The sequence below is a fragment of the Centropristis striata genome, chromosome 3, assembly GCF_030273125.1.
Source record: "Centropristis striata isolate RG_2023a ecotype Rhode Island chromosome 3, C.striata_1.0, whole genome shotgun sequence".
Lineage (NCBI taxonomy): Eukaryota > Metazoa > Chordata > Actinopteri > Perciformes > Serranidae > Centropristis > Centropristis striata.
In genome coordinates, this window is record NC_081519.1 from 41841959 (window position 1) to 41857754 (window position 15796).

General features: G+C 37.6%; 1 protein-coding gene across 1 annotated transcript in view; it reads left to right on the forward strand.

Annotated features, from left to right (window-relative positions):
• The window catches only part of foxj3 (forkhead box J3), a 33515-nt gene extending 18011 nt beyond the window's left edge, over positions 1–15504 (forward strand). The window contains exons 8-12 of the mRNA XM_059328871.1: positions 4224–4709; positions 5314–5415; positions 6682–6873; positions 8467–8559; positions 9918–15504. Of these exons, the coding sequence (XP_059184854.1) occupies positions 4224–4709; positions 5314–5415; positions 6682–6873; positions 8467–8559; positions 9918–10030 (986 nt within the window). The 3' untranslated portion in view covers positions 10031–15504. The remainder of the gene's footprint in view (positions 1–4223; positions 4710–5313; positions 5416–6681; positions 6874–8466; positions 8560–9917) is intronic.
• The last annotated feature ends 292 nt before the right edge of the window (positions 15505–15796 follow it).

The following is a 15796-nucleotide window of genomic DNA, read 5'->3' on the forward strand; positions in this document are numbered from 1 at the left end:
TTGATACACTATCCTTGTTGCTTTATATTTTTCAAATTACATGAAAGTTTTGTGCGTCTTGTCATGTTTGAAATGTTTTCTCATGTTGGCTGTGTTTCATCAGAGGAGTGGAGGAGGTTGCAGGCAGCCCAAGTCCTCAGTAAATCTGTTGGATTTGAGGTTCATTTGTCATAATGATGGGGAATTTGTATGATAGAATACGTAGTGGTGGATAGAGCACAGCTTTCCAAAAGCCTGTGAGTCCCTGCAGAACAAAATGCATTTTTGCTTGTAATCTGATTGACTGATAAACAAAGAGCACTTGACAAGCGGGTTATGAGCAAAGTAGACTGAGCTTTCTGTGTATAACCTACTTTCACAAATCAAATGCATTTCATGCTAATGTTTTCAAAGAGTTCCTCTCCTTTAATCTATCATCTATGTTTCATTAGTTCAAAGTTGTTACCTTTTTTATGCGCATAAAAGTGAAATCTCTTAGTCAGACAAGCTCTAGCAATTAAAAAGCGTAAATAATCGAGCTAGAGGATTTCACACTCTGCCGCTGTAGACAGTGAGCTAATTCACTGGCTTTGATAATAGGTAATGAGCTCGCATTATTATTCTGGTGCCGCGTTAATTGCTTTCTGTATTTCCCTGGTTGGACAATGGGCTTTCTGTGCCGATAAGAGATGCACCTTTGTCACCCCTGCAGTGAGTGTTACGTGCCGATTGTGGAGGTGCAGGGCTGGAGTCAGCTCTAAAAGCACTCCAGTGAAATAGGTTTACTGTTCCAAAGCTGTGAAGGACAGGGCCTCTTAAGACCACTCCCTGCCACTCAGATGATTGCAGTTGGGTGTGCAGATGTTCATGCTCCAGTCATGTCTGTTAAAGAGCCGTGCAGCGGCAGAATGAATTTGTCAAAGACAATCCAAAGCCGTGTAGCTGGGGAGGAAGAGAGGCGACGGCAGCTCGGGCTCCTGAACCTCAGAGACACAACTGATGCTGAGTCATTCCCCCATACAACAAAATGGCAGCTGGTCTGTCTCAAGTGTAGGACTACTTAAGCACTGAAGGCCCAGATCCCATTATTGTAAGATGTTGAGATATGTGTAAGTAGCTGTTTCTACATGTGATGACCCTGGCTCTCTGTGTGTTTGTGCTGAAGTGCATTATACTAACACACCTCGGTGTGAAGCCGCGACCGTGACTGACGTCTGTGTTGGAATAAGTTGACTTATTTCATCAGACATGGCTTCAACCAAAGATGATTTCATTATCAGTTCATTTGTGAATTCTTTTAAGATTCAGTGATTCCCAGAGTCCAAGGTGATGTCTTCTTTCAATATTGAATTTACGACAAAATGACAAAAACAGAAAAGCACGTACCCTTATAATGGAGAAGCTGGAACTAGCAGGTGTTGGCATTTCTGCTTGATGAATTATAAGTCCTGTAAAAAATTATAAATCTGCTCTTTATTTTCTTGAAAAAACTGTTTGGTCCATAAAATGTCAAAACAGTGAGAAATGTCCAAGGTGATGTCTTTAAATGTCGTGTTTTTTCAGTACAAAACCCAAAGCTACTCAATTTGATTTGATAAAAAAAAACAGGAAACTTTTCATATTTGAGAAGCTAAAAACAGCATTTTCTGACTTTTTTGCATAAAAAAAAAATACTTTTAATGATTAACTGTTTGTCAAAATTGCTCAGAATTATTTTTGTTGATCAGTTAATTGCTCTATTTATATTTAATTTATAGTCTGAGTCATTTTTGAAGCAGAAACACAAAGTCATTATCTAATAACATGGTGAGAATTTGCTGAATTTTCTGTTTTATACAGTTGTACATTGAATTTATTTGTGGTTGTCACTGTTAGTAAGACAAAACATGACGTTAAAAGACGTCATCTTGGGTTGTGGATCGATTAATCAATTAATTAATTAATCATGAAAATAATTATCTAATTAGTCAATAAAGAAAAGGTTAGTTGCATTTAGAGCTGTTGCGAATGCCATTTGTTTTTACATTCAAACGTTCTTTTGAGGATTTCGAATGAAGCTGAATAATAAAAAAGTATCAATTTAAATACACCAAAAATTCATAGAAAATGAGTTTGTCTATTTTAATTAAATCAGCTTTCTTTAGTGAATATGTGGTCATATGAATGCTGTTATATTGCTGCTACACTGCCCCGTTAATACAGGTATGTGCTTCCCTTTGTGTGCAGCGAGCAGGAAAGCAAACAGTTTTTAGAAGGCTGTGAAAATATTTTCTAGAAAGCTAAAAAGCCAGCAAATATGGATTGAAATAGAATATTTTGGTTAGATAAAAACCTGTTGTGAATTTTAGAAGTGATTACATTTTTCTTCAGTGAAATTTTGACTTTTGGACTTATTGGAATGGATTAGATGACATAGGTCGGGGACAGTCCTGTGCAGCCACAGTGTAATCTAATTCTACAGATAGTATAATACTTAGAATATGCATGTAGCCTAATGTGTGTGTGCTGCTCTGGAGAAATACTGGGTTTAAACAGAACGATATAACTGCAACAAAACAAAAAAAAAAGATGCAAATTATTTGGATGTTTATTTAGCTACGGTCTATTTGATACAGCCCTAGTTGCAACACTACCAATTCTTTGCCAAATCTGTCATCGACTCTGTTTCAGCACTATTTTTTGTGTATTTATTTTCATTGTTTTCATAACAGAAAAATATAAACAAATTATATATACAAATTAGAGATAGTTGGTGGAGCTACACAGAACAATACATGTTTTTTGTTTTGTTTTTTTGACAGAGTTTTTGACATTAGACAAACAAAACAAGGGTATAACATAAATGGCACAGCAACAGAATAACACTAATTCAGTTGTTAGACATTAAATCAAGAAAAGGTTGCCATATTTTAAAAAAGTAGATATTATGTACCTGATTTTCTCCAAGTGTAATACATTTTCCAGCTCTCTCAACCATTTCAAATGTAGGAGGCCTTTCAGATTTCCAAGATTGTAGAATTAACTTTCTGGCTAACAATGTTGAAAGGGAGATAGCCTTAGCTTCATAACTACTTTTTAGTAGTAGTAATATCTGGATTAGCCGCTCCAAACAACACAGTGAACGGGTTACATGGATGATTAAGGGCCTTAGTGAAGAACTCAAACAAGGATGACCAGAATGGTTGTAGCTTATGACACGAAAAAAATAAGTGGGATAATGTTTAGGGGTGTGCCATATCGTATCGTTCACGATAATATCGGTATAATTTTTTTATGGTTAAAAAAAAGCATATCATGATATTGGCAACATTCCTACTTCTTGATGTAGTGGTTAAAGTTGTTTTAATCACAAAAAGCTACTTACTCCCTGTCGCTAAACACATGCAGCTTTCAAAATAAGAGCACAGTGTGTTAAGAGAATCCACCACAGAACTTACAAGAAGACTGTCAAAATAAGATGCCTTAAATAAAACATACAAGAACCTTTATTCTCCTTTACAAAATGTCTGAAAATATGCCACCGCAACCCCTAAATGGTTATTTTTATTATTTGCTCATATTCATGAGTCAAGAGTAAATTTTTTTGTATTTGGCAACTGTTGAGATTTGCACTTCACACTACATTTTAGATTTTTTATTTATTTATACAGACAAAAAAAAAAATCATATTTTCTATATTTTTTTAAGTATTTGGTAATATCGTCAAGAATATCGTTATCACAAAAATAGCCTGAAATATTGTGATATTCTTTTAGGGCCATATCGCCCAGCCCTAATAGTGTTCCTTCTTCACTTTGACACCTAATACATTGGGGTGACACATCCCGAAATATTTTCTGTAGTCTTAGATAGATAGATAGATAGAGAGATAGATAGATAGATAGATAGATAGATAGATAGATAGATAGATAGATAGACTTTATTTATCCCAAGCTGGGAAATTACAGTGTAGCAGCAGCATTACACACAGAGACAATAACAACACAATTAAATAAAAAGAACAACCTAGGCATACTTTAAGCAATAAAATATAAAAATACAAAAAAATACAATAAAGTGTCTAAAGAAGGAGTATGTATTAAGGAGTAGAATAGAATTCCAGTGCAGAATAAATATGAATATACAGTATAAAAATGTTGGTGCTATGAAACAAATAAGGTGCAGTGAACAGTGAGGGAGAGTGATGTAGTCTATGTACTATCAGCACTATTTTCATCTTTGTGTTGGTGTGTTTTGTTCCCCAGGTCTGATGGGCATACCGTCGGATTCCTCCCAGCAGACCCACACCTCCTGCTCCTATCAGCACTCCCCCAGTGGCAACATTAGCACTCAGAACAGCCTGTCAAACAACCAACCCAACAACCACCCCAACAGCCACTCCGCCAACAGTGGCCAGGTGCCCCTGTCCCATCCCGCCCAGGCCCACCCCGGCCACGGCTCGCCCCACGCACAGCACCTCCCGCAGCACGGCGGGCCCCACAACCAACACAGCCAACACGCCCAGCACAGCCAACACAGTCAGCACCCACAGCACCCTCAGCACGCTGCGCACTCCCAGCACGGGCAGCACCCATCGCAGCACCCGTCCCACGGCCAGCACCCACAGCAACACACACCCCACCCCTCCCAACACACGCAGCACAGCCAGCACCCTTCTCAACACGGACAGCAGCACCAGAGCCTCTCCCACCAGCCCCATCCTACCCAGCAACAGATGGCCTGCAACACAGGTAAGACTCTCTGTGTGTGTGTGTCATTGTCTTCGCCGTGTTGTTTCCTCCTCATCATGTTCATCACACAGACGCGTCAATAAAAAGACGCGTTTTGCAGCCCGGTCTGCTTTTGTATCGGTGCTTTATTTTTAAGTCGTAAAAAGCATTTAAAAATTGTTCTAGGTGCTGAATAGTAAATCATCATCTGATTTATTATCTGTGCTGTCGTGAGAACAAAGCAATGCTGCATCCAGTGACTTCAGCAGCTCTTACAGAGTCGACTGGCTCCTCCTAGTGGCCGCAGCACAGAGCTGAGCTGTTTAAAAAGCCTGTTAAAGTGTTTCATTTGGTGCTAGCGTCTCATTCATTTGGAGCTACAACTGCCTGCCCAGCTATAAAAAATGTGACGACAATGAAAATGCATCATCTGGCCTTATTACCTAACCCCCAGTATATAACAATTACAGCAGCAATTACTGTGCAGTTGTCCGTAAATGATGTAATTAGGACTAAATCTGTATTTGTCCCAGGAGTGAACTTGGTGTTGGAACCAAAATTACCTGTATCCTTCAAGTCTCTTATCTTGTAATGTTACAGATAGTATGCTGTGTGTGTGTTGCAGGTTTACTCTCTGACTGGTACCCAAATCTGGATGCACTGAAAGAAAGCTGTCGTATTGCTAGCAGCTATAACTGGGCTGATGTCGACCTTTCACCTTTCCAAGGTGCGGTTTGGACACTACAGATAGACCTTATTGCATTTACAAATATTAAACAAATAATCGTCCTGGGTAACACTTTTTTTTATGAAGCCTGTGTCTATAATGCATTCTAAACATGATTATAATGAGTTATAACCTGCTTATAGCACATAATGAACTGTATTATAATTGATTTATAAGGTCAAGTGTCATCATACTTTCTGTCTATAATGCATTATAAATTATGATGCATTACAGGGTTAGAATTAACTCCGTACTCTAAACCTATAATCACATTATAAGGCATTGCAAGAGTGATGATAAGGCATTATAAAAATATCAAAATGTATTGAAACTATGAGAAATATATGCAAAAGCAATGACTAAGTGACCAACAATGATTAATACTAATAATTTTCACTATTTTCACAAATCCACAGTTACAAGGTGCTTCACAAACTATATTTCCAAACAATACAGTTGCAAAATTAAAAGTAAACCATGCACAAAAAATGCAATAAAGACGGATTTGAAGAAGTTGTAAGTGTAAAATTAAAACATTAAAATGTTTTAACACAATTTCTATGATATTTTTATTCATATATTTGACCATATAAGTCATTATGAAATACTTTATAATGTGTTATCATGATTGCTGTAAAAAAAAATAACAATATTTGAGTGCTTTTAATTAGAGTTATATAGTGCTATAAGCAGATTATAATGCAATATATATGTTTATAAGTCAATATAGACATGGGCACCATAGACGGTGTATCCTAGTTCTGTAATGTATTTGATTTATTTGTCAGAGATTAAGATTTTTCTAGATTACAGAAGAAACAAAACATTTAAAGGCAGAGCTGATAGTACAGTACTGCCCCAGCTTTGATTGAGTGCTGAAGTGTTGACACTGTGGAGTTGATTACGAGTTTAATTAAACTGAGCTCTTCAATTAAATAACACTGCCTTCAAGTTTAATTACCAAAACACCGAGCTCAGCAGGTCAGTTTATCCAATTACGGTCTAGGATTGCAAGGTAGGATGTTTTTTAAATATCACCCACTGAAGGTTACTGACATAATGAATATATATTGCAACTAAAGTTTTCGCTTGGTGTTTGTAAATTAGTTTCTCATTTGCAAAATTTATATTCTTTGGACAGTCGGCTGGTGCAGTTTCATACATTTCATTGTCACAAAAGGCATTTTAGTGCAGACAGACGCTGTCACTAGCTCTGATCGTAACTCTGCTTCTTCTGTCTATAAATCTGTGTTTTATGTTCTCAAGGATTGAGAGACAGTATGAGACAAGCGGAGTTGAACAATTGGTCCCTGGAACCCACCCAGATTGCCGACCTCTGCTCGTCCATCAACCAGTTCTTTGCCCGCACCGGTGTAATCCAGCCACAAGGGGCAGTGCAGCCTCCTGTTTGTCACGGCACCATGCACCCCAACAAACCCAGCCAGCACCTCAACACAGGTTAAACACCCGCTCCTCTACCACAGTAGTTCTCAACCTTTTTGAGTCACGACCCCCAAATTTAACATGCATGTTGTCCACGACCCCCGCTCACTGGACAGAATCTCACACGCACAGTTCAGATCACCCAAAAAGGAAACAAAATGACCAAAAAAAGACACAAATTGACCACAAAATGATCAAAAAAGACACAAAATGACCAAAAAAAGACACAAATTGACCACAAAATGATCAAAAAAGACACAAAATGACCAGAAAAGACAAAAAATGACCAAAAAAGACACGAAATGACCAAAACAAGACACAAAATGACCCAAAAAAACCCCCAAAAAGACAGAAAATGACAAAAAAAAAGACAGAAAATGACCATAAAAGGAAACAAAATGACCAAAAAGACACAAATTGACCACAAAATGATCAAAAAAGACACTAAATGACCAGAAAAGACAAAAAATGACCAAAAAAGACACAAAATGACCAAAACAAGACACAAAATGACCCAAAAAAAACAAAAATTACCAAAAAGACAGAAAATGACAAAAAAAAAAGACAGAAAATGACCAAAAAAGGAAAAAAAATTACCAAATAAGACACAAATTGACCACTAAATGATCAAAAAAAGACACAAAATGACAAAAAAAAAGACATTAAGTGACCAAAAAGACTAAAACACATTAACACATGAACACTTTAACACAGTGGAGACAGAGCTGACTTCCAAAATGATTTGGTGACCCCCAGAAATCATCTCGCGACCCCAATTTGGGTCCTGACCCCAAGGTTGAGAATAGCTGCTCTACGAAACCATCTTATTTATATCATAGTTACGTGCTTATAGTGATTAGAAAGATGTCTGTATCTACACTTTATCTGGTTTTGCTTCATGGGAAATATTGAATTATTATTTAATATTTATTTCTCCAGTACATATGACTTTAAATGAGGTCTTTCTGCCGTTTTATCTGGACAGAAAAAATTCAAAAGGTTTGTTAAAATGAATGCACACGCCCACTGTCTGATGACTTTATCTCCCTTAAGGTTCCTTCGTGCTGAAACAGTCTTGAGACTTTTTGTGCACGACGAGTTCAGCCTGCCTCTCATGCCACTGATTCCCAACATTTTTGGCTTATGACCCTTGAAAAAGAAACTATGTCTACTTGCAACTTGTCTTTACTGGCTGCTTTCAGCCAGACAATGATTTATTTTCCTTTTATTTATTTATTTATTTATTTAGTTTATTTAGATGTTTTCTAGAGGCCGAAAGAGATCAAATTCAGCAATTTAAAAGGGAAAAAATAAAGGATAAGAAGAATGTCTGAGAAGATTACTTGTGACAGGTTTTTTTGTGTAGCACAATGAGCTTAACATTGATTTTGGCTAACTGTCAAGCTGTGTTTTTTTTTAAAGGTGTTGGCTATTAAGCTGGCTGGTAATTTTTAATATTTCAAAAATCCTTCTGTAAAATAACACCATGGAACGACAACAAGTTTTGTTTAGATACATTACTTGAATTTCAAATTCTGGTTTATTGAGGCTTCATTAAATATAGTCTTTATCTATATCTTTATATATATATCTTTATTCTCTCTTCAGGAAATCTCTACATGGACACCAGACAGAGCATGTCCATGATGGGTCCTCCAGGATATCCCCACATGCCCCACAGCGCAGGACCCACAATGACAGGTGACATGAAGCCAGCATCGCAGCACATATTATTGTGTTTCACAACCACAAACAAACAAAAAGAAAACAACATAGTTTCAACAATTATAATATGCTTACTACACTTACCTTTCTGATACGTCTGATATCAGAATCTCCTCCCATGTATAGCTGAATCCCTCTGATGTTTCCTGTAACGCTGGCTATTTTAACCCATTGACGCCTAAAACTGCCTGTAAAACCTCTGGGCGATTTTAAAATAAGCCCCTAAAACCTGAAGTTTTTCTGGAAATTCAACAGAAGTGTCAACGGTCCTACTAAATAATAGATTTTTCAGCCTCTGTAGCAGATAGAAATGAAATTCAAAAAGTATTTGAGAGCTTATAAAAATACTACAAAACAACGTATCCGCTTTCCAGGCTTCAATGGGTTAATGCAAGGCTGGAAGAATTTTTCAATGAGGGATAAGCAGCACCTTTCAGACTGCTTTTTAAAGCTGCAATTTTTTACGTCTCTGTGACGTTTCGCCTGCAATCTGGACACACCAGACAGAGACATAAAGGGGGGACCAACTGATCCCGGCTCTGTACTGCCTTTGGAGGTAGTAACACAGGCATTAAACTGGCAAGACTGATTGAGGCAGTGATGGTGATGATACATATCCTGTACATTTGGTGGAAAGACTCCTGTAAGTTTATTAGAGCTGCCAGAGCAGCTTGAAGGTCCGACGCATGGAAATAATCCCACGTTTGTTTATTTCCTGTACTGGAGCATGTATGTGACGTAAACACATACGTGACGTGAGCAGATCAGATCAGAGTTTTGTGTCTTGTCAGTGTAGACGACACGCTACGGAGGAGAGGATTTAACTTTTCCACTTTGGAGGGTGGTTTCAGATTTTTGCGTTTTTAAGCCCCAAAAACGCCGTCACCGTCTAAACGAAAGGCACTTCCCATAAAATATTTTGTCGTTTTTACCCGCAAGCGTCCTCATGTAAACGGGGCCTATATAAAAAGGATATCCTTTAAGCTACTTGAACTTGAATATATTTCTGTTTTAACTTTTTTTTTTTAATGTTTTTATTCATTCGACTGGCAAAAGTACATACAGTGAGAAATAAGGACTTTTTCTTTTTCCAAAAACAACAACAACAACCCCTTTTCCCCTCCCAGTCCTACAGAGTCTTGTTACCAATCAGAGAAAGTGAGAAATAATACACATACTTCCTTTTTACCATAAGCAGATAAACAAATAAATGAGTACATAGAAAACAACAACATACAGACAAGTAGAAACGGGGCCTAAATCCACCTTTTTTCCCACTTCAATAAGAAAAGCTAACAGCCGGGCAGATCTGACTCTGTGTTTTCTCTCTGCAGCACATCATGCACAGATGAACCAGCAGCACATGATACCTACCAGAAACTTCCAGATGCATCGCATGCCAGCTGATGACATCCAGGATGACTTTGATTGGGACTCCATTGTCTAGCCCCCTAGACCTCCTTTTTGCAAAACAAAAGGGAGCGGCGCGGAGAGGAGAGGAGGTGGAAGCCAGGCTGAGCTGAAAGGCCGCAAGAGGAGGAGGAGGAGGAGGAGGAGGAGGAGGAGGAAGAGGAGGCCACTGTGGGTGGGATGCAGAAGGACATTTGACAAGCTTTGGAGAAAGACAGACTTCAGAGTCCTGACATTTTTACAAAAAGCAAAACATAACTAGAAAATGTTACTTTGAAGACAATCATATTTAGTGGGACATGTTTCAGTGATTGCTTATGTACTCGTCTAGAGACGAGGAGAACACATTCACGTCTAAACCACATGCTCCTCAGCTCCTCAGCCAGCCCTCTCCCCGTCCCTAGCCAGCAGCCTTCCAAAGTCTGAACCCCTCTCCCCCCCCGACCCCCTGCTCCGTAACTGTTATGTGATTTGAGCGACGTGTTCAGCTTGTAATTCTTCTCGTGTTGACATTGGCCTCAGCTGCCTCTTGGATGAGTTTATCTCTCTTTTTTTTTTCTTTTTTTTTTTTAGAAAAAAAAACAACAATTTTATTTTGTTTTTAAGAAACACGGGCCGTCTCTGTGAGTAATGTGATGGTGCTCGTTGGTCACTTTTGGGAGAAAAGTGGGCCCCACTGTGGCTGAAATTGGTGGTAAAGTTAGGTTTACAATAACTTTTGAACAGGGTGTTAAATGTTTAAGCAGGCTTGATATTAAACAAACCAAGAGAGAAAGTGAGTGAGAGATCACAGGCAGAGTCGTGATCTGTCTTCATAAACCATAGTGATCAGGTTCACCGCAGCAGCAGACTAGTTATGGGAGTACAGCAACTTTTTTTTTTTTTTCTTAGTTCTCCGTCTCAAGCACTTCAAGACGAGTGAATCTGATGATGAGTGTGAGAAGAAGGTGAAAGCAGGGAAGTCTTTTTAATTTCATTCAGCCTGAAGTAACCTGAGTTTTCTGTTCTCTGTGTGCATCATGTAGGTTAATAATTGCTTTACAGTTTAGAAACAGTGAAATACTAAACAAATTCACACTTTCAAGCTAGTTTTAATGGTAACATTCATCAGTTTTAGGTGGGTAGCCTATCGATCATTAACCAAGCAACCATAATAAAGACAAGGAAATAATCTGAGACTGATGTATATATTGGTAAAGCCAATATTATTGGCTGATCAGCTCGTCATCACTCCATCTGAATCGGCATATCGTTGCTGTCGGGTGGAAACCTTTTAACCTATTTCGTCCTTTTTCTTTTATTTTGTCATAAATCATGCTTAATGTCTGTCTGAAGGTTTTAAAGATATTTAACCGATGAAAAGTATTAATAAAAGGTTGAGTAAATCTTGTAACCATTGGTAAACAGCGACGAGGCGAATTCTTCTGACTTCGTCTGCGATAAATAGTGCAATAAAATGTTTTCGGTATTTTTCTTTTAATTTTCTGAAAAGTAACGGTTTTGGACATACAAGGTTTAAGCCAGACAGAGAAGCTATATGTCAACTAATAAGTAAAAAATAAACTGCTGTTCAGAAATGTCAAAAGATATGTTTGAGATCATGTAGCACTGGCACGTTCATCTTCAAACTGTTAATTCTCCCACTCTGCACCAATCATGATCACAATTTAAAGAATCTTGAATATTAAAAAACAAATCTCTGCAGATATATCATCTTAATTTGCCTCATCAATCGTACAGACGTGAGAGTTGTATGGAGCTTTTCTTTAAACATATATATATATATAAACATATTTCCGAACATGCCAAACTATTCCCTTAAACAGTTTAGCTTCAAATTGAATGCAGACTATGTTATAATAATTTAGACTAGTCACAGTTAAACATAAAGAGCCTGTATGCATTTTTCAGTTCGCTAACAGACTAATAAAATGTGTTAAAATAAACAAAAACTCTGTTAAAGCTCCTTAATATCCTACTGTTTTGCTTGATTAATGATCAATAGGTTATGCATCAGATGTTTCCATTTGAAGAGGGCAAAAAAAAAGGAGAATGAGTTTGACTGTTGTCTGTTTCTTTGATTTGTAAATGAAGTTAAACCTGAATTCATGCCTTTTTCCGCTTGTTGTTCATCAAAGCGAGTTTCGATGCTACACTCAGTGTTTATTGTCACTTCTGACATTTAAATTACGGAGATATGATATCTTTCTTTTTTTCAACTCCCCGATGTTTTGTTGTGATAGTTGGATAGCGTCAGATTTTGCTATTATACAATCATAACAGAATGAGAAATGTGACTCATACAATGTGTGTGTGTGTGTTGGTTGAACATATGGTGTGTGCGTGTGTTTTGGTTTTATTGTAATTTTAGGGCTATGATTGATTGCTGCAATCATCTCTATGCTATCTATGAGCACAAAAGCAGATGCACACGGTGATTAAAGAGTAGATTTGAGACATGCTTTTTTTTTTTTTTTTTTTGTGGGAAGGGTTTCCGCAGCACAGAGCAGGGAGATGAGCGGTTCTGGAAACCTGTCCTCTGTGTCCTGGAACAAGTGGCTCCTCAGTCAGACTGGTGCTGCACTTTAGAGACACTATGTTTAAAAAAAAAAAAAAAAAAAAAAAAAAAAAAAAAGCCCTTTGCACACCTTCTGATGATTTTATCCGTTTTTTTAAGATGTAAAGCACCCCCGGGTGGCTCACGTTCTTTCTTTCTTTCATCCGTTCATTCATTCATTCACTCGCAGTAGAACTATCTGAGTTATTATGAGTTATATTGTTATATTGTCCACCGCTGACAATGAACAGAATTCTTTCTTTCTCTTATACTGCTAAACTGTGTCTGGTGCTTTGCATCTATAACACTTTGTCCTTGTTTAAAGGAATAGTTCAACATTTTGTTTTTTGTTTTATAAAGCTACAGCTAGCAGCTGGTTAGCATAAAGACTGGAAACAGGAGGAAACCGTTAGCATGACTCTGTCCAAAGGGAACAAATCTCTTTGTAGATAGATGGATAGATAGATAAACTTCATTTATCCCAAGCTGGGAAATTACAGGTTTTTTTTGTTGTTGTTTTTTTTTAAGATAGATAGATAAGCACGTCTTAACTAAAGCTCACTGATAAAACATTTTTAAAAAGCTTATCTCATTTAGTTATCTGTAAAAACCAAAAAACAACAACATTTGGGATGGAAATTCATAAGATTTTATAGACAGCAATGTCATTAATGATTCTGCTTATCGATCAGTTTCTTTATTAACTCCCTTATTGATTCCTGATCAGTTTTCTGTAGCAGGTTTTTTTAACGTCAACAAAACTGTTTCTTAATGAGACTGAAAGCAGGGGAGATGAGAAATATTTGAACAGCAGTCATTTTCATTCAGGTTTTCTTAGTCAAAGCAAAAAAAAAAAAATGCTATGCCTCCCTGTGTGTCTCTGTTATTATAGCTGGATATTAACCCTCGTTAACAGACGTGCCAGCTTTAATGAAGGAATTGATCAGCTCAGAGGCGTAAGATCGGGCAATTTCCAACAGGTTCTCCATTCCCCATGACTTGTTTTCGCTTGGGGTTAAATGCTGCATAGTCTGACTCACCCAATATAGACTTTTAGTAAAAGCCTGCCATTGGCTGCCTATTTTAGACAGCTATCTCCACTATCAGTTCTGAAGGAGCACCATTGCTGCATCCTGGCTTACCACTGGCCAAGACCAGCTGTGATTATAGAAAAACAAACGAGCAAAGATCCATATAATTACTGCACTTTAGCCGGATTTTGTTATTGTCGGAAAGAGCTGTTTTCTCCTGTTTCTAGTCTGTGCTAAGCTAAGCTAAGATAACTGCTGTCAGGCTATAGCTTCAAATTACAGACGTGAAATAATCTAATTCTCTGCAAATAAGTGTATTTTTCCCAAAATGTCAAACTATTCCTTTAACATAACTTAGCACCTAGGGACTCGAGTGGTCACTGCAGTTCTGATTTCATATTTGGATGACAATCATGTATTATTTTTTTTTTATATGATATGACATAACGTCTTTGTTATTGTGAGAAAAGGCACGTTAAAGTCTCACTGGGTTGTTTTATTGGATGATATAGAACCTGATGTTTCTGCGTTTGAACACACAGAAGGTTATTTGAAACTAGAACCAGACCAGTTTTATACTGCAGATCTTCTGTTAAACTGTCCACAGCTGCACTGTGCAGATGAAGTCAAGTACTGCCATTCATTTTTATATTTTCCTGCCAATCACACCTGTCCACTCCTGCTTCTTTCTGCCATGTTGTCGTCAGTCTTTGTATTTCAAATGTTTGTGTACGTGGAGGATATCGTCGCCTGTGGATCTCAACTATGAGTTTTTAAAAGTTTTGTTCAACTGCCAGAATTTCTTAACTTGTGCTCAAACAGAATACTTAGTCAGCTGAGTGACCCCCGAATCATGACTCTTTTAGGTGAGTGTGGGCCAAAGGATTGCAACTGAAGACAGCAGTGAAAAAAGAGCATTTTCATGAGCACTCTATGGACCTACGATTTAAAAAAAAACAAACATCCTGTGAGTCCTCGGTTGGTGTGAAGTGTGTGTGTCACTTCTTCCAGGTGAAGATTTTTGTGAACACACAATTTGAGCACAGCAGCCCATTGGGAAAACAAACAGATTTGAGCAAACGGATGTGGCTAAAAAGGGAAGAAAGGTGAAGAAAATGACTGGATCACAATCACAATTTTACATCAAGTCTGTATGCGTGTGTGTGAGTGTGTGTGTTTGTGTGTTTGCTTGTGTGAGTTTTAGTTCTTTTTCAAAAGACGATTTAAGTTTTTAAATACCGCTGGACATGTACCTGCCAGAGAGATTACTATTATTGGGAAAAAACAGATGAAAAGATTAAAAAAACAAAACGCCTTGTTACAATATGGGAGAGAACTGCCAACAAGTACTGCTGATTGGGGCCTATTTTATTCAGTGCTGGTGTGTTGTTGTGCTTGTACATATATGTCTTTTCAATCATCCCTTTTTTCCTCTCGGGGGTGGGGTATCAAGGCTCGGGGTGGGTCTTATTCACGAAAAACAGGAGCGAAAAGAATAGAGTATTTTGTTATTGTCCAATCAGAGGGTGACAGTATGTATATATCTATATTGTATATATGTGATGAAAATGCGTTGGCTTTTTGTGTGACACTACCTTTTACCTGTACTATGGTTCTACATTCAGTGTTTCAGTGTTGATAATATATATTTGGTTTGTGTTTTATTTTTCTGTTTTGTTTGATTTCGTCTTCGTCATTTCTTGTATTTTTTTTTCTCCTATTTGTCCTTTTTTTGTTTATTGCACGGTTTATTACTTTTGTTGTCCAATGAGGTGACACAGCTACTCTTTGTATTCGTTTAGTGCTGTAAAATAACTCAAGTGTTATTAGAATTGTCGATACCACCGCCCACCCCACCCCCTTCCCCAATATGCATGAATGGCACTTAAAGAAATAAAATATGGTAACTTCACTGTGGAATAATGTGCTGTTTGATCTTTGTTTCTCAACACTTCTGTTAAAACACATGCTTCAGTTTCACACCATCAGCAGGTGTGACGGCTTATCTTCAACATCTGTCCCAATATGATCAGCTCTCCTGAAGAACGTCGAGGCAAACCAAACAAGGAAACGTCACTTATCAAGGTGGATTAAAGCACTTCTAGTGCCCCAATAATGTGCTTATACAGCTTTAAAAATGTGCACAAATTCATAAATATACATGCATAAATTAATTATTTTAACCCTATAAAGCCTGAACCATGAAATAATTGCC